Genomic DNA, 22,762 nt, shown 5'->3' with positions numbered 1-22,762 from the left:
GAGCTACAAGGCCGAGGGACTGATCTAGCAATTAATTGGGTACTTCACATAAATGAATAGCACCCTTTCGGTTCATATTTAAGTCTGCCTTTGTATCTGATGCCTGAGCAATGAACTCTACTTATTCCCAAACCAATTCTGTGTACTTCTACTTAACACCTCAAAACGATGTAGCTCATCACTGTCTCATTTCTTACACAGAACCTTACTTATTAGTCTGCAAAGTGTCTGTGACATTTGGAGCTAAAGGAAAATTTCTGAAAACCCATTAATTTTTACCTCCATCTTACTTCTAAGAGAAATTAAACTAATTAAACACATTTAAAGAAAAACTTAGTGCAGGCAGGAGCTGAACCCAGAATACAACTAGGTAGTACCTGAACCAGAAGAACACAACAGATGTTATTACCTTTTTATTGACGTGACTGAATAAACAAGAATGTAGCCATTGATGTCTATGGAGTACGTCTGAGGAAATATGGAGTATTCATCCTGCAGAAGAAATATTGCATTTAAACTTGCTGACTGCCACAGCTCATAACGGTGTTAGCAGATTACCAGCAGGTAGATTGGTCTATTTGTACATAAGGTGCAGAAGCATTTTGTATAGGTATTTTCAGAATTAAGTTTTCTCATCATGCCAGACGTGGAATCTTTCCCAAATTAAGAGAAAGCTGAGTCAGCATATACTCTAAAGTTTAATCTACAGCTTTTTTTTTGGTTTATTCCCTCTAAGACTATGGATCAGCTGAAGCTATTCCCAATCCTCTTATCCTGCTTAATTATCGGTTTATATTAGTATAAAACATCCATTCTGTCCTACCACTAATCAGCAATTACATCTCTTATCTTGCTAGAGATACATTACAAATTCCTAATTTCAACAGCCAACAACTTGATTTAGCAGTTCATTATTTTTTCTGGCATCGATCACATCTAAGTTACCTAGGGGGTCTGTTAGAAAGTAAATAACTTACTTACCAGCTAACTAATGCTTATCAACCATATATGCAAGAAATATAGCTATTAATTGCTTTACAACAACTAGAAGTTTACATTATATGAGAACTGTGCAATTTAAAAAACAAAGAACAAAACAAATAATTTAATAACTGATTTTATTACCCCTGTAGAAAAGGAACTGATCAAATCAGTAAATGAAACTGACTAACAGAGTGCAGGAAATGCAACATAAATACTATGAATCCCAAACTAAAAATCTAAATTGTTCTACTATATGTTCACAGGAAACACTGACATTTCAACGAGAGCCATATTTCTTAATGTAAGAGTTCTCAAGTTTTTAAACCTATGCTTAAGACATTAATTTTAGCTTAAGATCACATAACCTCTCTGTATATTGTCATGACTGAACAGATGGAGCAATGTAATCACGCAGGTTAAATCTAGACAGCCAAAAGGAACCAAACTTCCTTAACTAGCAAATGAGGAAAAACTCTTTATAAATCAACTTCACAGATTCAGCCAAAAAAAGTCTGAAAGAATAACACTTGACAAAAGATACCCTTATTGCCACATGCTGAGGGCAGCCCTCTCCCATCTTCACAGCAATGCCAAACTGCCACTTCAGTTGGCTGCATAATTCCAAAGTCAATACAGAAGGGATGTGAGCTAGTCTGCGTGTAAAACAGGTGAAAGTGCAACTCTGTAGTTGTTTGACTTTACCCGGAATTTCTCAGGATTGTCCCAGCTGGAATTTGGTGTTAGGTAAGCTTTCTTTTTGCATTCCTCTTCTGTAATCCTGTACCACAACTCCTGTTTAACTGACTATGCAAACCTGAACAGATAACCATGAAAGGTCAAAAGGCACAGGACAGAAGAGGAGTACCAAGAAAAATAAGTGCTGTCATTTCAACTGTTTCCAATTCATTACTTTGTTTTTAGCGAGTTAGGAGAAGGAAGAAAACCTGTTGTGCTTCCTGGAACTTGTGGGTCAAATTAAAAACTTTGTCAAGTGACAAAACAACGTAGCCATAACTTAGTCACAGCCAAGTTTTCGAGTATGTAACAAATGTACAATATAATCCTTGCTATAAACTATACACAAGGACTCCCTATGAATCATTAGGCAAGACAGACTTGAGAAAGAAACCTGCCCAAACCACACTAACATCATGCTCCACTCTGACCCTGTGAGCCGGATCTCAAAGTTCAAGTCATTTATAGGAAGATTCAATTCTGAAAATAACCACAGGCTGGGAAAGAAGTTATTTTGATTTTATAGTACTGTATAACATTAAATCAAGCCAGAAAATAAACCTCAACAACAGAGGTACGTTACTGGTGAAGTTGCACTGCCTTCCCAGAAGGCCATTTCTTCCTTAAAGAGAAACTTGGCTTTTATCACCCTGCCTACAATTTGAGATGTAAGGCAAGCACACCTATATGGGCATAAAGCAGAATTTATGGGGCTTGCTCTCCTGTTGACATTTCACAGCCTGCCCTTCTCTGCCCTGAAGAATATTCCAAACAATTTCGCCGCAGCATGTGTTGCCAGTATTGTATTTTCAATCACTTCAGACACCTCTGACAGATTGTGAGTGGATATAGCGTTGCTGATTAGCAGCACAGGCTGACACCATATAAATACAGCATGGCTATTCTTGAGTCATGTATTTCTCTTTAAAGAAAGCCACCAAACATATCTGGAAGGTTACAACCCTTCTGAACAGTGTCCCAGCTATGAGCTAGGGTCCTGCAGCTTTAAAGCCTTAAGTACTGGCAGCATATTTTACAACAGTATGATTGTTTAACACTACTCATAATTTGGAAAAACCCAAAGGCATGATATCAGAACTCTTGGAAAGTAAGAACACATAAGAAAGAACAAGTTTAGGATTAAAATACAGGGGTTTAACAGTCCCTGTCCTGGTTTTTTTCCCTAATATAGTCTTTCAAAAGGCAAAGTACTTCTGTGCATGGAACACGGCCTGCAAGTTCAGCCAAGCAGTAATGAACACCTGTAGTTCTTGAAGCTACAGACCACGCTACAGGGCACACCTTCAGCTACAGGGCACACCTTCACGGTCTCCTCCTGTGTTCCCCATCACTACGCAAAGGCTCAGAAGCATGCATGAATCATCACCTACTTAAAGATGTAAACAAACTGCAGTAGTTCACTGGCAGCCTGATAAGTACTACCTATATGCATGTCTCTGCTTCACGTAACTACTTCATGGATGTAAGTCACGGAGGCGTAGCTGGAGCACAAAAATAGGGAAAGTCATTAAAATCTTCTCCATGGTTTACTAAGTGACATTTTCCATCTAGGTTAGTTCATAAATATCAAGCAAGCTACTTAGGAACTTTTGGTACAGAGTTAAGGCAGTTCCTTCTCTGCTTTTTTAGGCATGTGTTCAATAGACAGGAGGAAAAAAAAAACCAAAACCCAACAAAACTGTTCAAATTAACACTACAGAAACATTGGTGATTAAATGACAAGGCAGAATCATTTAAGTTAAGGCGCGTGGTTGCTACCAACTTAGCTCAACAGGCTTACGGATACTTGTTTTAACTCTGCAGAAAGATTCAAAGAAAGAAAGGTCACTTACTTGGCCAGCAGTGTCAACCAGCTGGAGGTGATATTCTTGGCCATTTACTGTGATCAGTTTTGTAAAAGCTAGAATAGATAAGAAATACAAACACATTTTAGAATTATAAACAAGGAAGGGATCAGAAGTCACTCATCTGTGCCATTGCCAGCCAAGGCACTAAGAAAAAGAACTTCAGTTATAGGCTTTAAAGTCTAGATCAGACAGCTGTACTCTTAACTAGCACTTCACAGAAAAAAACACTCAAATTCACTTCAACATTTCAAATTTCTGAAGGTTTTCACATTGGATGCTGCATTTTCTCCTTCACTTCCTTTGAAATGCATGTAAAAAGCCTTTTTATTCTTTCCTTTAAAGAGACTTTCAGGCAATGTTCATCTGTGGTAACACAAGACATTTAAATACAATTAGCATCAAAGCTAACTTTGAACTTATTATAGGATAGGTTCCTCAGTTTCCAAGCAGTTCAGCAAAATCAATTTCCTCTATGTAAATACGTTCTGGATTGAAAAATTTTGAGGGCTAACCCACACACAACTTAACTTCTGCACAGACTAAGCCTATACAACGAGAATTTAGCTAGCAGCTCACCATGTTGCAACCAGCCTATCGACCCCTCAGTAAAGAAGCACATTCAGTCCCTGAAAGTGATGAGAGCGGCTTCTCTTCCTCCGATTCATGAAATGCCAATGCACTGTGAGCTGAGGAATCTTACTCAGTGTTTGCATTACGCAACTGCCAAAGCAAACAGTGTCACACCTCCTGCAGGAACAATGTGTTACCAAGCACTACCTGCACCTACCAGAACAGCAACCTGGCTTCAGTGCTTCGCTTTGGCCTTAACATTGCGCTCAAGAAATGACTACAGGACAGGATTGATATATTGAGCAAAGTTTGTGTTGTTTCCTGGTTGAGGTGGTTTTCCCAAATACTGACAAGCCCTAAGAAGCCTTATCTTTCACTGCAGCGATAGGCAAAGAAACAGTTAACACTGCAGTGACCTGTTCATTGTACTTTAAATTGCTCAAGGACAGGCTGAGGAAGTTGGTTTGTTTGGCCTAGAGAAGAAAAGGCTCTGGGATGCCCTGTTAGGAGCCTTCCAGTATTTAAAGGTGGCTATAGGAAAGCTGAGGAGGGGCTCTCCACCAGGGAGTGCAGGTATAGGATGAGGGGTAACAGTTTTAAGCTGAAAGAGGGGAGATTTAGATGAGATAGTAAGTAGAAATGTTTTCCTGTGAGGGTGATGAGGCGCTGGCAGAGGTTGCCCAGAGAAGTTGTGGAGGCCCCATCCCTGGAGATGTTCAAGGCCATGTTGCAGAGGGCTTAGAGCCTTATCCAGTGGGAGACATCCCAGGCCACGGCAGAGGGGTTGGAACTGGATGATCTTTAAAGTCCCTTCCAATGCAAGGCATTCTCGAAGCTCCAAAGTTGAATGTTCTTAATCCTGCTGTGCAGTCTCCTGCCTACGCCTTCTTCACTTTGTACAGGGTCATCTAAAAGCTGAAGTTAGCCAACTTTACTCCTTCCCGCCAATGCTCACTGCCCTATCAAGCCTTCACAATATGAGTATTATCTTGAGCAAGTGGGCTGAAATATCTGAAACTGGAGGTTTCAACCCACCTAGTAAAGCAAAGCACCCTTTTTTCAAAAAAGAATAATTCAACAGTAAAGCCAAACTAACACAGAGTGTCTAAATAAACAGTGTAAAGCATACCTACAGTTTCCATTACACTACTGACAAGTGCAGCATGAAATGGAGCCTCAACAAGAACATTCCTACCTTACCCTGCCCAACCCTTAAGAAAGCTGCTTTAGCATACGCGCATGTGAGCTGCTATCAGGTCACTGCCTGGACGCTGTTGTCACTGCTGCATGAAATTTTTCTGCCTTGGATAAAATAATGTCGTGGGGAAAGAAGCAACCGTTTGTCTGAACAGATGTTAACATGCAGCGTTGCTATATGCAGTATCACAGCTTGAAATTGGAGGGAAAACAGACTCATCTGAAGATGCACTGCATTAACTGGTATATTAGGAGGAACAGTCCCTAGTCTCTTGACCCTTCACGTACACAAAGCTCCCCGCAATCAAAGTAGCTTTAAGAGCACTCTGCAATCAAAGTAGCTTCAAGAGCCTCATGAAGTTAATATTTTAAAAGGGACAGAGACAGACTGCAGCTTTTTCAGACTGTTCTAGAAGCCTAGAATAGACCCAAAGACATCATCATCATCGGTACTGGAAGCAGAGTGTGACAGAGCCAGTGGAAGGGAAACAGTGGAGGAGTCACCACAGACTGGGTGAGGAGAACTGTTAGTTCAGTGCAGAGGCTTGTAGCTCTAGGAACAGCCCACTGCACGAACATAAATCTGCTTTGATGCAGTCATAATTAATGACTCCCATTTCTTTGCTGAAGCTTCCTCAAAATATTCCTGGTAAGAATTTAATCTTTGGAAAAACCTGAAGCTGTACTTAATGCGATCAGTGATCCACAGGCCCCTTCATCCACAGGAAGTCTCTACTCCCAATTCCATCACCCATCATCCTGGGACACGCTGCCTTCTGCAGTTCCCATGAGCAAGACAAACAACTGATAACACAATCATAGCACTCTATGGTTCTTCCTGGTATGCCAAGGACAGATTTCAGCAGACCTAAACGTAACATGAGCATCTGCAGACTGCTGCTCATCAGCTGAAGCAGGGGTAAAGTCTCTTAGAGGTCCACAAAGCACACAGATCTCAGAACAGGAAATGCGTACAGCTTGCAATGCAAAACTCAAGTGTAGCTACAAGAAGAAAGCTGCAATTCCCACCTTCACCTACAATTGGTTCAGATGCACTGCTGAAACTTGGAGAATTTGGTGCTGCAGTGAACAGCACAGCACCAACCAGATCTATGTGTACAGCTGAGGCTGCAGCAGTCAACAGCTGCATGGCAAAGAAACTAAAGCCACTTTATCGTTAGAGAAAGTTCTGGGAATGTTACCTGCAGAGCACAGCCCTGAATGCTGCTACAGCTCAGCAGAAGCATAACTTAGGTGGTAACCCCATCAGCTGCTGATCATAGTTACCCTAAGAATTAAATGATTTGCATATGCAACTCGAATGACAGCTGCCGTAAAAACAAGCAGTTCGGATTAAAAAAAAAATCAAAAAAAAAAAAATCAGTTCCAAGCACATGAATGCAGGTTTTTAGATCAATAGTGCTACAGAGTAAAGGTACAGAAGCATAACACCACTCTCACAGAGCTATGGGCTGCTAGCTAAATACAACCCCCTTGTAGGGGTTCCTCGGTTACTACTTTCTGCATCCCTTCCTACTTGTCCAGTTCCAAAGTCAATGCCTGCCACTGATCTGCCAGGACATCTTTAACACCACTGAGATGTATAACGCAACAGAGCTATTTTTAATATTTCCCAGAAGCCCCACTTCCACCTCTTGAGCAGTCTGCTCATCAGCAACTCCTGGGAAGAAGCATACCTCATCCTTCCAGTGCAGCTGCCAGGATACACATCTTTTAGCCTTAAAGATGCTTCCAGCAGATTCATCTAGCCCTATAAATTATCTCTTCCAAAACTACTAGGGCACCTCCAGTCCTCCTCCCCTTCTGATATGCTTCTACTGACAGTTGGATTTAAAAACATGGGACAGAGGTGGGAAGGCCCTGGACAAGAGTGTTCCTTTCCTTGGAGATTTACTGAGCCTGTTTAGGCGAGAGAGAAAGATCACAAAGCTGTGGCACAGTGCCACAGCACTCACAGAAAAGCAGCAAGCAGCCAGGAGGCCTCTGAGGAGCTGGAGAGCACATTTTTGAAACTCGGGCAGTCAGGTCAGCTTCCCTGCAACACAAACCCACTGTATCAATGGTAACCAAAGACACCCCTGCAAAGATGGGAGTGGGTGGCGTTATGTGCACATCTTCATTATCTATTCCTTCTGATCTAATTGCTTTGAGTTCCAAATGAAAAGTCTAAACCACAAATTTTACTGGAATAAATATCAAATTGTTCTGGTCTTAGCTCATCTGAGCTAGTCTGCCTTCAGAGCCCCATCCAGCTCAGCATCCACACAGACTCCCTCCACACATTTCTGATCTGCAAGGTTCTTCCTTCTCTTTCAAGCACTCTAAGTAAGAATCGTTCCACTAGTTTCTCAACCTGGCTGTCTCAAGAATAGTCACCCATTGTGGTGTCACTCGTGTGGGACACTCAGGAAAGGAAACTATTTTGCTAAGCAATTAACTCTCACCTCCACTGCCGCCACAAAACACTACAAGTTATTCTTCGTGATACATGAGTTTAGGAGAAGCAACTGAATACAACGTGCTCATTAACTTAAATACTAACTATTGTTTCTGGATCTAACACAACATAAACAAAGGAAAATGCAGCAATGAAGCAGCCTTGACTTTAGCAAACACTAAGTGAAATTTGATGCAGCTTATTCTCTCTTTACCACTTCCAAAGAAGCTAAAGATTTTTATGCCTACTAGAATATTAGGTCTTATTCCGATTGTTCAAGGGTTACACACTATGGAGCTTTTTCCTTTAAGAGCTTAACTACAGCTTGCCCTCTACACAATTTACCTTTAGAGTAATTTTTTTAATGCATGTTTCATTATTTGAAGAAAAGTATTATAAAGATTAAGCTACCAGCAGTACTGCAGCTCTCTACCCCTCATCAGTGCTGGCAGAACACTGTAATAAGTTATCAATGACATTTTTCTGGAGACAAAACAGAAATCACACAGGATAAACTATTCTTTAGCTTGTATTCTATTCATTTCTAAGTTCTGTGATGCTACAGTAGATCCAATCACCAGAAGAAACTAGAAAGGTTTATAACCTGCTATAATGCACTAGAAAAATGCAACATTCTCCAAAACTACCCCTAACACAGGAACCCAGACTCTTCAATCCCTTCTGCCAGTATTGCCAACCAGATTTGAAACGATAAGCTAGAAAAACAGTAAGATAGTTGATCACATACTTTGTGTCTTACAGCCCTGCACAGAACCAAAGACAGAGGTGGGAGTGTCAAAAGACTCTACTGATCCAGGATTTATATTCAGAATTTTTTTTAAAAAAATATTAAGAACTTCAGTTAAAAGAATTGGGGCCTATGGGAGTGCTAGGAAGGGGCTCTTTATCAGGGGATGCAATGACAGGACGAGGGGGAATGGTTTTAAGCTGAAAGAGAAGAGACTCCATATTAGGAAGTTTTTTTCCCGTGAGGGTGGTGAGGCACGAGCACAGGCTGCCCAGAGAACTCATGGATGCCCTATTACTGGAGGTGTTCAAGACCTGGTTGGATGAGGCTTTGAGCAACCTGATTCAGTGGAAGGTGTCCCTGCCCATGGCAGGGGGGTTGGAACTGGATGATCTTTAAGGTCCCTTCCAAACCAAACCATTCTATGATTCTATGGATTATATGGATTATGGATTAATCCCATCAAAACTAATGTCACGTCTTTTTTTAAATAGATACCTTCAATGTATTTTAAGTTTTGGTGGCAAATTTGAAAGTGGCATCTCAACTGTTCTTCACAGAAACATTTTTAAAGCTTTCTCTCTATCAGGCCTTCCAGGACTCAAGGATGACATGAACTTCCTACTGTTTTGAACCTCAGGGCAAGTCTTTTATTTTCAATCCCTACTTTCCAGCAACATGTTCAGACACAAGAAGTGCCCTCAAATTCTCTACCTTTCAGCAATCAAATTCCTCTAGCCATGCCGCAGATCACAAGACTTTCACTGAATGAATAATGCTGTTTGTTTTCCAAACAAATAAGAAATCAAGTGGAAAGTGAAGGCTTTTCAAAATTCCTCCACCCAACAAAGTTTTCACGACCACAATATGCTTAATGTCTAGAATGCAGATCAAGCAAGCAGCACAAACTACACGAATCACATAAACACAGAATTCATCCAGACTTAAGAAATGCTACAAATGCAAGAGACACAGCTACAGGGTTCCTAACAGCAGTTACAGACAATAGGTTCCTAGGGATGAAGAGAGCTTCTAAAGGATGAAGCAAGCCAATTAACATGTCAAAACCCTAAAACAAGACACAGACTCAGTGTTTTGAAGATTTCGACCCCATGTTTCTCAAGCTTTATCTGTTCCCATATACTCACATGAAACTAAAAGATGACTTTAAATATTCTGCACTTATATAGCACAAATGGTGAAAAATAACCTGTCCCAACTGGTATTAAGATTTAAAATACAGAAACTTTATCCTCAATATTTTGTCAGCAGCTTTCATTCCAAACAAACCTTATTTAGAATTCTAATAAAGTATAAAGTGATGATGGAAAGAGTTAATATCAACGACATCTGCATAAGGACTAACAGATCATTCAGGTCAAAGGGCAAATTGCCCATCTCTACTCCCTAACGCACATTTAGAGCTTCTTCAAAAAGCAGCATTTGAATTTTAGTTCTTTTACAATCCTGGGTAAAATATCCTGATAGCTACTGATCTGTTACCATATATACCCTAATAAAAAAACTCTGTACTGCCGATTACTTCATTCAAACTTTAGGCGTATCATGTAGGCTTAACATCCTACTGCAGAAGTTTAGAAGTAAAAATGTGTGCTACCTCAGCATTACCAAAGTCACTAAAATACAAAACCTCCAGAGATAAAACTTTGATTTCACGATTGTAACTGCCATGTGATTAAAGCAAGCCAATATGATCAAGTTACTCAGCCCAACGCCACAGCTGCTCGAGTACTTTGAGCTAGCAGTGGTCAGAAAGGTGGCAGGATTGTAATGCATACTGGGTAACTTGCCTCTGAAGTGACTTGTTGCTCTTGGCAGCATTTTTTGCCTTGGTATCTTTACTTACCCACTATGCTAGCTATTCACAAAGGCATTATTAAAAAAAACCGCTAAGAGAAAAAAATGACACTCGAGAAGTCAGTTACACAGTATTTACAGCAAGCTGTCTGTGTTCCAGGCTCATTATTGAGCAGTTTTAACTGAGTAATTTCAAAGATTATCATGTTCTCAAAGCCACAGCATCTCTACCTTCTAAGGCAGTCATTTCCTCCTGACTGTATTGCTGGCTTTGTGTCCATCTGGTTATGCTGGTCCTGTGAGATATCTGAGACTTTGGAATACTTATATATAGTGGCGTATTTTCATCCTGGTGTGACATCCTTAGTCTGAATACCCCAACTACAACAGGGGAAGCAGAAGTCTAACAACATCCATGTAATATAAGCAGGACATGCATTTTAGCCAGACTGATTAGGTTTTCCTTCATTTCATGTTAAAAGACAAGTTTAACTGTTTGGAGAAATATACACAGCAATTTCCATGCTGCGATACTTGGGAAGCACTGGTTTAAAAAAGTAATAAAACTTAACAGTTAATTAATTACCTTTAACATTAATATGCAAGTGCTCATGTAAGTAACCTTTTTATCAACAAAGACTTCTAGTAAAAGTGAGTTTGGTACAAAACAGCAACTTGTCAGCTATTTACTTACTGTTCTCTATGGTTGGATCGTATGAATCAACAAACTGTCCTTCCACAAACTGAATTGTCAGTGAAGACTTTCCTGTAAAGCAAGGAGAAGATAATTTGTATTGAAACAAGTCTTTGGGCTATTACCACTTTACACTTACCAGCAGATACATTAATGGTTTTGTAAGAGCATATACGAGCTTTGTATGGCTCATTTAAACATCTATACACGACAACTGACCTATTTTTAAAGTAAGTGCCTATTCCTAGTAACTGGGTCTCCTGAACATATAAAAAATAGCACAAGAGCTATTCGGCACATGTTCTGCTTTTTTTTAACAGAGTATCATGTAAGCACCTCCTCCAGTTTAAAACAAATCTAAAAGTAATAGTGTCCAATCCTCATAAAACTAAATTTAACAAACTGTTCCACTTGGAATGTTTTTCTGTCACTGGATAGAAAACTAGGAACTAGGATAGAATTAGATAAATTGGGTTTGACTGGGAGACTGAACCTCTTCCCCATGGCAAAAGGAGAATCTCAAAATGCTTGAGCTCAATATACTGTCCTCTTCTCTTAACCCTTTTAATGCCACATTGAAACAGACTTGTCGATGCAGTATTTTAATCTCAGTGATTGAGGGAGCATCATTGGATTTTCTTCTTTTGAAAGCAATTTAACTGCTATTTAAGCAGACAATGTAACATCCCCAATTTCAGTCATGCTGATCTGATCATACAACCTCCAATAACGCGTAATGCAAACTGTCCCACTTAGTAGCAGACTGACAAAACCAAACACTAACTTAGTCTTGAAAGATATTACAAGATGCTAAAAGTGAATCGTGCACACTGACCATAAGAAGCACCTCTAAAGCTCTGCAACTGAAGACTTTTCAAAGCATTACTGAAGCCTTAACATAATTTCCATTACAGCACATCCTCTGCATTTGGGACTCTACTAGATCCCATTATGTTATGTTTACTAGACAAACATATTCTAAAGACTGCCAAGACTGCCTTTGGACATGAGCATATTCCTTGTGCTGCTTTATACTCTTCTCATCAGCAAGAAGTGCAAACAAAATATGACCTCAAGTTAAAATTTAGACTCAAGACCATCCTACTGAGTGGAAGTCTCTCAATGACATCCTAAGTAACCAATGTTGTGGATGAACTAGTTTATAGTAAAAGTAGTCAAGAATTAATTGCTTTGGATAAGGATTGCCCACTTGCAGCGCTTAGACCATGCTATATTTATACTTTGCTGTAGAAAGAGTTCTTTCCTAAGCATTCCGTCAGGAGATGTTAGGAAAGTTTTCTATGTTCAACACCCCCATTCTTGCTCTACCATTCAAAGCTCTTGGCCTGTTCCCATATTATTATCAGCACGCTTTACGAGTCATTTTGTTAAAGACATTCTTAATAATTGCAAGTCAGACAAAGCAGAAGAATGACAGCAATGCAAGGGAAGTTTGGCTTAATATTTATAATTACATACACAGTCAATTCCTTTATTAAACTGTAACACTTTCTGGATTTACTTCTCCAGGAGGAAGGAAGAAAGCATTACAGAAACATCACCACTTTGGGGTTTTCCAACAGTCATAACATCCATCAAGTCACTGCTTGGTTTATCTCAACATCACTGCCCAGCCCTGCCATGCTTATCCCTTCATTGTCTCCTCACGCCAGTACCATGCTAAAAAACCCAGACAAACCCCCAAAAGACCAGCCAGCACACAGCCTTTTAAGAGCTGCTTTTCCTGAAAGCACGTTCTTAGCTACCATTTTCTGATACCTGCAGAGAACACTGCACTTCAAACTGTTGCTCCAGCAAGCTCCATGAGCTGGGTGGGGAAAGCAACCATGCACAACTGAAATGGTGCTTGTAAGGACAGGGTTATAACTGAGACTCTGCATCTCAACTCTCTAAAACCACGTATTTCGGACACCACTTAGACAGCAAATGAAGTTTCAAGCTATTTCTTCTTCAGCTAAAAGCTTATGAAGTTGTACTCGGCAGTTCATGTTTCCAGATTCTTTGCCAGTGATAGCACATTAAGCACTCTGTTTTAAAACAAAGTTACTTATTCCTACAATAGGCTGTTATACCCCTAAAAGAAAAGAAGAGCTAAGTTGAGCACAGATCACCACTGAACATTTTTCCTCCTAAGAAAGATCCTAAACTAGCTGCAAGACTTGACTGCTACTGCCTGTCTGCACTAAGTCTGGAAACTGAATACTAGAAAGAAGTCAGAGCCAACAGAAAATAGTGTTTAACATCCAGCTGCATTAATTACTGCTTTCCTCCTAGCAGTGAAAGAGGAGGAAACAAAACCAGACAAAACCAGTGTTCCAACCCTCTCCTCCTAAATTCCTCTAAGCTTTGTAACAAGCTTTCCAGTAATGATGTGTTTGTGATTACCAGAGGATGCCTGCTTTACTAGATGAGCCACAGGGAAGCTTTCCAGTCTTGGATTCAGCCACAACCCCCGACTCAGGGGGTGCTAAATAACTGCATGCAGCAGTATCCCACTAAAGCAAGGCTTCCAGAGGGGACACAAGAAATTTAAAACCCAAGTCATTAACACCCCACTGCCTTCTCTCACCTCGTGTCCAAGAAGCACACAGGACCACATAAACAACAGCCTGGCCTGAACTTTGTCCCACAGGTTTTATTCCAGGCCTTTGACCTATGCCCATGGACAGAGAAGAAAATTAAGTTGACAATTTAGCTCCTATCTCCTGTTTCCTCAGAAAGATCAGGCAACGTTTTCAGAGAGAATTACAACATAAACATAAGGTCTGTGAGGCAGAGGCCAAGGAACTGCACGCAATGCCATTTACTGATGTGCTATCTCCTTCTCTGAGCACTGCATGAAGGAGGACATGGGGAGACGATCCAGTCTAAAAGTGCACATGCCACAAGCACACTGCAGCCTAAAAGGATAAGACAGCTCCTGACATCAGCAGCAAAGACTTTAGTAATTGATTACTCAAGGGTGCATACCTCAAAAGGCTCAGCTCTAATACACTAATATTCCTCATTTGAAAACACCAAATGTTTTCTAGTTTACTAAGCTTTTCCTTGTAGCCTTCTCCACAATGGTATTTTAAGTGTATCCACTGTTAAGTTTTAGGAAAATAAACACCTGTTGAGACCAAAAGGAGAAGCATCATGAAGAAGCAAGGCAAAGTCTGCTGGCAGCAGTTCAGTGAATTGACAAGAGACCTGTGATTTTAAGATGAAAAAGCATTTGCAAAATGGAGAAGATTATGGTTTAACGTTCTGGCTTTGTTTAGAGTCAGAGAGCTTAACATGACTAGGAAGAAATAAATGAATCAAATTAGGGCAAGACTAGGGCAGGGCAAGAGGATGACTCCTCCAGCTATACTTGGTATGGTAACTTAAAGCACCAGAGATACTCTATGGCAGAGAAGCTGTAAGCAAAATCCAAGTCAACTGACTCTCCCTGAGAGCATCAAGCCAGAAGGTATGGGCTGGGAGGAATGGGTTTTACTAGTGTTTAGAATACAAGTCCCAGGTGGCCGAAAGCTCCACTCAAGCTGTCCAGAACTACCCAAACAGTATTTGCATACACGATTTGTTATTTATGGTATGATGTGTGACTGGTAAAGAGTTTTCCCACTGTCAAAACAAAGAAGGAACAGGTTTTCAGACATAAAGCCGTTTCAAAAAATAAAGCTGTCACATTTCTATTCATACAATAGAGCTCTCACTACATAGAGCCAAACGTCCCATAAACACTCCGAGTAGTGCAGTCACAGCACATCAGTTCCACATGCCATTGCAATTGTCAAGGCAAAACACTTGCCAAATGGAATTTTTACTCATCCTTTTACTTCTTGGACAAGAGCTGTGGTATTTAATCTAGCCTTAAAATGCAAACTTTACAACACCAGGCAGTTTACCAAGAAGATGAGTAACTGAGCACGGGTGGGCTCATGAGCAGCTGGCCTCTTGGAAGAGGCCATGCCCTCTCTTCAGTGCTCCACCACCTGCCTGCCATCCCCATCCCACATCCCTATTCTCCTTGCAATAGGCAGAGGAGAAAGCTCAGATGAAATTCTCATCTGCAGTCAACTTCCCCCCCAAACCCGGGAGACAGAAATGATGCAACTGGAGAGTGAGCAAGTCAAACAACAGCTCCACAAGCAAGGCATTGTGCAAGCCTGAATCCGCAGCTGCCCTCTAACATGGCATCTCCGCAATGATGGCCGCTGGCAGCATGCTGCAGTTTTATCTCCACAGGAAGAATTTCTCAATACTCAAAACTGCCTGCACAAGCAAATGGTAAACAGTTTGTTGGGGTCAAGAACAACAACCCAAGAATAGCAATTCTCCATTCTCTTAGAATTTTAGATGCAGTTTCTTTAACTCATCTTTTCCTACTAAAATGCCTGCTGAGGTACTTTGCTAAATTATTAAACACTTAATAGCTGGCAGCATCTAATACATCCTTGCCACAAGCCGAGCAACTTACATAAGTCTGCCTCCATGCAGATATACTCAGTCTAACCTACAGAACAAACATGTTTAGGTTTTGCCACAAAAGGTTTCCAGAAATTTCATAATGAGATGTTGTCAGTCATATCAAATTAGATAAGATTTACTGCATACCAGACTTTCAATATCCTGCACACAGCTAGCTCAACTTGGTATGCTTCACAGAGATGAAGGTTTCATACTCAAAGTTGATTATTGGGATCTTTATCGTCATTAATTCAGAATATCAATATGCACAGAATGGAGATGGCAGCGTTTCCACAGTGCACGTTTTCTGTTTGTCCTCAGAGCACAGAAAGGGACAGAATTACTTCTTGGAGCAGATGGAGGTTTAACTGAGTACCAAAGGGAATTACAGCATCACTCTTTGATAAAGATCTTTTCACAAGATAGCAGATGATCTCAGAACCCATCACGAGCTCATAATTCATCTCAGGCTTCATCATTAGCAACTTCCCATGGTTAATTAAGACTTTAACCCCCAGGTACTAATTATGGCTGTGTAGTAGCTATTTTGCTCCCTACTGCCATGGAGTTTAGTAAATCCTTCTAAAGACTATAAAAACAATACTTCTAGGTCCATAAAGAATTCTGGTTTTAAACCTCTGGAGACAAGGATACAATGAGTGGTTTGTGTTTTACTCAGATACAACTTAATTCTGCCATTAGGCTTTTACTCATGAGGAATTATCACTTATAATCATCTACTTTGAACTACAATTTTATTATGCATTTTGTACTGACTTCCTCTCAATGTCAATATTATGATACCAGGACTAAAAAGTTATTTTCTGATGCTTACAAAGAAAACTCCTGCTGACACACAGAGCTAACCTGCTGCACTTGCACATAGGATAATCATGCTCGATTTGCAACACAGAGTGGTGACGCTCCTCCTAAGTGCTGTCTGAGCTTTCTGAAGGAATGGGACCTGCCCTTACAATCCTGCAAAAGCTCAAGTCTGAGGACCTCCGTGAGATATCTGTTGGTAGTGAGGGACCTCAAGAACAGAGGAGACCTTCAAGACAAGCCAAATAGCATTGGATAGGACAAAACAAAACCAGACAGCACTTCAGGAAGACACAAGCTCTTTTTCTAACTTCTATGGCACTCTATCCCATTGCTATAATTGTTCCCTGCTTCCTTCTGATTTAGCTTTATATTAGGATAAAAGGAAATGTATTTGACAGTCTTAAGGCAAGGCATTGCAGCAAGAACCACTCATTCTGTAGAACACGAGGTTTGCACCATGGTCTGTAACATTAAGAACACAAGTCTGCAGGAAGAAAAGGACACATGACTTTCTCTTCCTTCTGCATTGCACAATTGTCTTGAGGTTTAATCAAAGGTATCCCTCTGCAAGCCAGGAGAAATCTGACAAGCAGCCATTTAGAAGGGAAGTCAGATGGCTTCCTTTATTTTCTTCAGATCTCAAAGCAGTCGGTCAAGCTCACAAGCATATTTGCAGGCCTTTGAAGGCTTATCGCTGCCAGCCTTGAAAAACGCAAACCAAGAAGTGCTAATGATGCTCACTAGATCATATTTTCTGTAAGTAAAGGAAGAAGAGAGCATGTGCTTTATCACTGATACATAACGGCAAGCCTACTCCATCCTGCCTGCCCTGCACATCCCTCAGTGTTCACTTGCACTTCGTTGCAACATATTAGACGTCCAGGCAAGTACGTACAGAAAGATTCCACTGTTTTGCTGCAACAGCTTAGTTGCCACATCCAGGAGTCCATTTTGTCTCCATTTAAGTCCATAACCTCAGCAAAGGACTGTCAGAAGAAATGTTTTCTGTTAGTGTACAGTTACCCTTGCTGGCAGGAAAGCATATGCCACAGTTTGTCTGATATCGCCCTTTTAATGAATTAAACCAATTAACTCCTCATGTTTTACTATCATATGTAAGAGACTGAAAAGCTGTTACAAGGCTTAAAGAAATCCAGAAAACTTCCATGCCACACATCTCACCTTGCCATGGTATATGTGCACATGATGGCTGCACATATGCTTTAAACAGGTCAGGGAAACTGCACCCTGGGATCTCCTAACTACAAAGGAAATTTGGACACATGCATCCAAGATAGGCAACCAGTATTTCTTCAGATAAACACCATTACCTTGACTCCCTGCAGAAAATGCATCCCTGCAGCATGTTCCCACTTCTGTCCTCACAGCACCAGGACTAAAGTATTTCAGGTGGCTGTAGAAACTGAGGCAACCAGACTTATCCAGCATGCCTGCTAGCCCATTAGCAAAGGTATTCCTAAACTAAAAGTCAGGCAGTCCTACTTGATACACCAGTCTCCTAAAGGGAAGCTTATTAAGCTCAAAGATCGGACCCTTATGTTTCAGTCTACGACACACTTGGAGAGAAAGAGCCTGAACTTTGTCCCCATTTCCTCCCCAAGAGGGAAAATCCAAGTTGCACTGCTGGGCAGAGGCCAACTCCTCTCCCTGCGTGCACGCTTCAAGCAGCTAATTAGCCATCTGAATGAACTTGACCTTTCCTTGGATCATTGGGTACATACAACACGTAACATCTTTGAAAGACACTCTTAGTAACTGTCATTATGCCATATAAATCAGCTTTAAAATGCTATGTCATTAGAAATGAAAATGTGTACCGCTTACTTTAATGCATTCTATGCATTCCCCTTCCCCATCTTCAAAGTTTTATTTTCAACACAAGGGAACAACCTCCCGATTTCCAGTCAGTTCTTTCTTGATGCTAAAGATCATTGAGGAGTACAACTTTAATCCCCTTTCTGCAAGCCAGAAAAATTAGTACTAGCAGGTTTGAAGCAGTTGTTCAAGAATCTTTCCACCAGCCTTTTATCCACTGCACAGATACTGCCTTAACTCTACTTGCAATGCAGCTGAACTAAACAGCAGAAGCCAATGAGCTCCACCCTGTGCAACCACATGGATAAAATGGCTGTTTGGGTTTACCAGGAGGTTTGCAGTCATTTTCCTTCTTAACATGTCTACACAACTGGCTGGAGTTAACACCAGTCACACTGAGTTACACCCTACAACTGACTGCCTGGGGAAGCAGTGTGCCATCGAGTGCACAGGCAGAAATTAGGATTTTAAACCTAACATTTCTATTAGACAACAGGATAAACCCTTCTTTTTGTTTCACTGCAAATCTCACCTGATCTACACCAATAACAGAAAGCTTTAATAGCACAGAACCTTACCAAACTGAAAGGCCCCTGCGCAGAGGCAGGTGACTTTCATAATATAACATATTAATCATATATCTCAATCTAACTGCACAGTTAGCACCAGAAAATCTTGGCAACAAAAGGTAGCTTCAGCCTGCAGTACTATACCCAACTATGAAGCAGTCAGTCCATGTAAGAGGCTCCTGTGCCCCCACTGATGGTTCAAAGTCTGATGAACCCAAAGTCAACAAGTGCCAGCAATGCACATGACAGTCAAAACCTGATTTTCGTGGAAACAGTGCTGCTACTGGCAGTCAACATCAGCCCACAGCACTAATCACCTGCCATGACCTGCACTGCTAGAAGCTCCCAAACCTGCACAAAGAATCAAGAACTTCTGTACCAACCCTGATGACACAAACACCTCCTAGCAAAAAAAGAGAGAAGATGGTCTTTAGGGATATTGACAGTAGTGTTGACTCTCTCTCTCACCAATGAAGCAGGATGTGGTCAACTCCATCACAACTCTAAACAGATGCACGTCAAAACTGTATTGATTAATGATCATACAGTTAAGCGTTAGCCATTTCAATTCTCCTGCGCCAGCATAAGGCTGCTGTAGACCTGTAAAAAACCATGCCAACATAAAAAACAGTACGCCTGGACTCTACCATCCTCTACAAACCCCATCATATCAGATCAGCTTTTAGTAAGTTACTGTTGTCTATCCTTCAATTCAATTCTAGATCTTCTTCGAATTAACTTCATCTGGCATCTTCCACGTTCCTTCTGCTTAACCTGCGGATTCCTACCCCTCTATGCACCAGGACTGAAGAAAGCCACAATATATCCAATGCCGTCTTCACACCATAGCACTTTATACAGCTGGAGTTAGCCATTAACCCCTCCACTCTAACTCTGATTGCAAATAATCTTCATTTACATGCTTATCCAATCAACGCAACAGACCAGCCTCTGAATACAGAGGGCAATCTGTTAACAGTAAGAAAGGTTCAAAGTAATATAGCAAAATCACAGCATGGCAAACGTGGATAAGATACCAGGAACAAAAGACTCTGGGGTAACAATAACACCACAGAGACTACGAGAAGAATCATTAGAGGCCCCAACCAGGGGAAATTTTAAAGAAGTTCAAGCAAAAGATCCACGAGATACTTGACATAGTTGATTTTGTCACAGGTCAAAGACAGAACAGATGACGCTTGCTTGCTATAGCATACTAAAAAGGTCTTGCCTATAACGAAAGCCAGCTGTGTTTCTTATCTTCCTAACCAGTGTGCATCCTTCTGTTAGTGCATAAGGTACCTCAAACTAAGAGTTTTCAAGCAGGAATCATACTTTTCTATTCTCAGATTTTATAGTATCTAGTACCAAAAAAAAGCCACAATACAGAACTCTGATCTTTGCAAGGAAGAACAACAAAACCACAGAACAAACTAAAAAAAAACCAGACCAATCTCACCCACCCCTCACCCACTTGAAAAAAGCCAAGGAGGTAACCGAGGATGATATTTGCAACCTGACCTCTATTTTTCCACTTCGACTTTCTTTCATGAGAGCCTTCCAGCCAGTCCAGCTCTAGTACCTGAGTAGCACTCGCCAAGAGAAGCTGGATTCTTCACTGCACTAGCTCAACCATGCAACTTGGACGAGGAGCTGAGTATCAAGCTACACTTTCAGGCAATCTAACTTCAGGCTGACCTTCGAGAGACAGAGCAGCACACTGTATATGTCTCCTGTACGAGCCTTTGCATATCAACACAAAACTCTCAAAGTACAATGGCGATTATTACTCTGCTGTTATCCAGTTACATCAGAAATTAATACTGTTTAAAATAGATTTGAATTTGCAATTAACTAGATTAAGAAATTAAGTACTTCGTGTTTACTTGGCAGAAACAGATAAAACATGAACTATGACACACAAATAGTTCAGAGGACACGATTACCACAGGAACAGCAAAGGCCGTCAGAGTTTGGCTACATGGGAAATAACCCACATCTTCATTTTTGGTTTCCATGCTTCCGTGCTGTAAGAACTGGAGAGGTAGGTCACAACTGTCCCCACAATAAGCTGCCCTTAAAACTTGGGTCCATACACCCCTTCTCATACTGTCCATTTTCCTGCTTGCCAACCTCAACCTTTAAGCCTTTTGAACCTCTGAGACATACAGCCTGTACCCACATAGGCAGGTGGATGACAAAATAATGGGGTGCTCATGTGACCATTTTCAGAAAAAAAGAACCCTATAAACTACTGTCTCACCATTCACTACAAACTGTACACGAGATAACAGCTTTTTAAGATCACAACATTTTTGCCTGGAAACACAAACAGAAGAGCTATCGCCTTATTTTTCTGTACCACCATCACTTATGATAGTTCATAGCAATTGGTTGTGACAAAAGCACAACCCAATGCTAGGCTTAGGAACACCATTTGGAACAGTTCTGGAAGTTTTACTTCAACTCCTCCTCTGGCCTTTGGTCACACTTCAGGATAAAAGATACTTTGCAGCCGAGGAAGGATAAGCACAAAAATGGTTTAGGTGTCTTAAGACTCCTTGATCCACTCTGTATAAAGAACATGATTTTGAAACATTGAGACAGCTTCTTATTCTTCCTAGCTTTACTGTTCAGGTAACGTGAATTACCTTACATTTAAACAACTTGTAGAGCTATGTTTCACAACCACAAAAGGTTTATCAAGAATTTTGATGATCTTTTCTCTCCAAGCATGGAAAGAAGTTAAACCAGCATAACTAACACCTTTTTTTAGAATGCATTTACCTTTATTCGCCAGTGTCAAACTATACAGGTGAGGCAGAATATCTATAAGAAATAGACATTTCCAAGAAAGCAAGGCAGGAGAAAGTACTGCTGCAAACTAAGAAACACGAGGCTTCTTTATATGCATGTTTCACAGCATAAACTTACAGTTCTAATTAAAAATGCTAATTTTCAAACAGATTTTAGAACACCAGAAGTTTGTTATTAACAGGGGACCAATCCTTAAAGCAAAATGCACTTTGCTACATTAATGTCAAGTGCTTGACTGTTTTGAAAAGTTTGTAGGACAGATTTAATAGAGTTTTCCTATATATTATGCATCCCAGCTCTTTTGCATATAGCAAGCGTACCTTTAAAGGAGGTTGCACAAATTGAATGAAGTTTTGGCAATACGATCTGACAAGCTGTTGAAACTAGACAGATGTATTCCACTAACTCGGGGGACAATGTTGTCAAGAGACACTTTCATATCATAATTTCACATTACACTTGCACATTTACACCCACACAGTGAAGACCAGTTATGTATTCCCTCTTATTCCAAATTAAAATTCATTTAACTCAGTACTCCACAGAACACAAATAACTAGTTGAGATTTGTCATGCATGCTGTTCTAGTTCCTGTAATCTAAAATACCTAGGAATACTGATAACTACCCATAGAATCACAGAATGGTTTGGGTTGGAAGGGACCAACCAGGTTGGAACTGGATCACCCAGTTCCAACCCTGCTGCCATGGGCAGGGACACCTTCCACTGGATCAGGCTGCTCAAAGCCTCAGCCAACCTGGCCTTGAACATCCCCAGGGATGGGGCATCCACAGCTTCCCTGGACAACCTGTGCCAGTGCCTCACCATCCTCACAGGGAAAAATTTCTTCCTAATGCCTAATCTAAACCTACCCTCTTTCAACTTAAAAACATTCTCCCTTGTCCTATCACTGCACTCCCTGATAAGAGACCCTCCCTATTTTTCCTATAAGCTCCCTTTACGTACTGGAAGGCTGCTATAAGGTCTCCCCAGAGCCTTCTCTTCTCTAGGCTGAGCAATCCCAACTCTCTCAGCCTGTTCTCCTATGGGAAGTGCTCCAGCCCCCTGACCATCTTCGTGGCCTCCTGTTGACTCACTCTAACAGATCCCTGTCCTTCCTGTGCTGAAGACTCCAAAACTGAATGCAATACTCCACGTACATCCTAC

At 40.9% G+C, this 22,762-nt stretch overlaps 1 protein-coding gene across 2 annotated transcripts in view; it reads right to left on the bottom strand.

The window, feature by feature from the left end:
- The window catches only part of RHEB (Ras homolog, mTORC1 binding), a 44,533-nt gene that overhangs the window by 13,035 nt on the left and 8,736 nt on the right, over window positions 1–22,762 (bottom strand). The window contains exons 2-4 of one of the 2 annotated variants that reach the window (XM_009558305.2): window positions 11,073–11,144; window positions 3,573–3,640; window positions 410–492 (exon numbers count right to left, since the gene is read on the bottom strand). In XM_009558305.2, the coding sequence (XP_009556600.1) occupies window positions 410–492; window positions 3,573–3,640; window positions 11,073–11,144 (223 nt within the window). Of the gene's footprint in view, window positions 1–409; window positions 493–3,572; window positions 3,641–4,163; window positions 4,237–11,072; window positions 11,145–22,762 lie in introns of those variants that run through there. The other variant, XM_054058851.1, reaches the window with a different exon arrangement.

The sequence above is a fragment of the Cuculus canorus genome, chromosome 2 (genome assembly GCF_017976375.1).
Source record: "Cuculus canorus isolate bCucCan1 chromosome 2, bCucCan1.pri, whole genome shotgun sequence".
Classification (NCBI taxonomy): Eukaryota; Metazoa; Chordata; class Aves; order Cuculiformes; family Cuculidae; genus Cuculus; species Cuculus canorus.
Note: the sequence above shows the minus strand (reverse complement) of the source record. Positions and strands in the feature narration are given on the sequence as shown.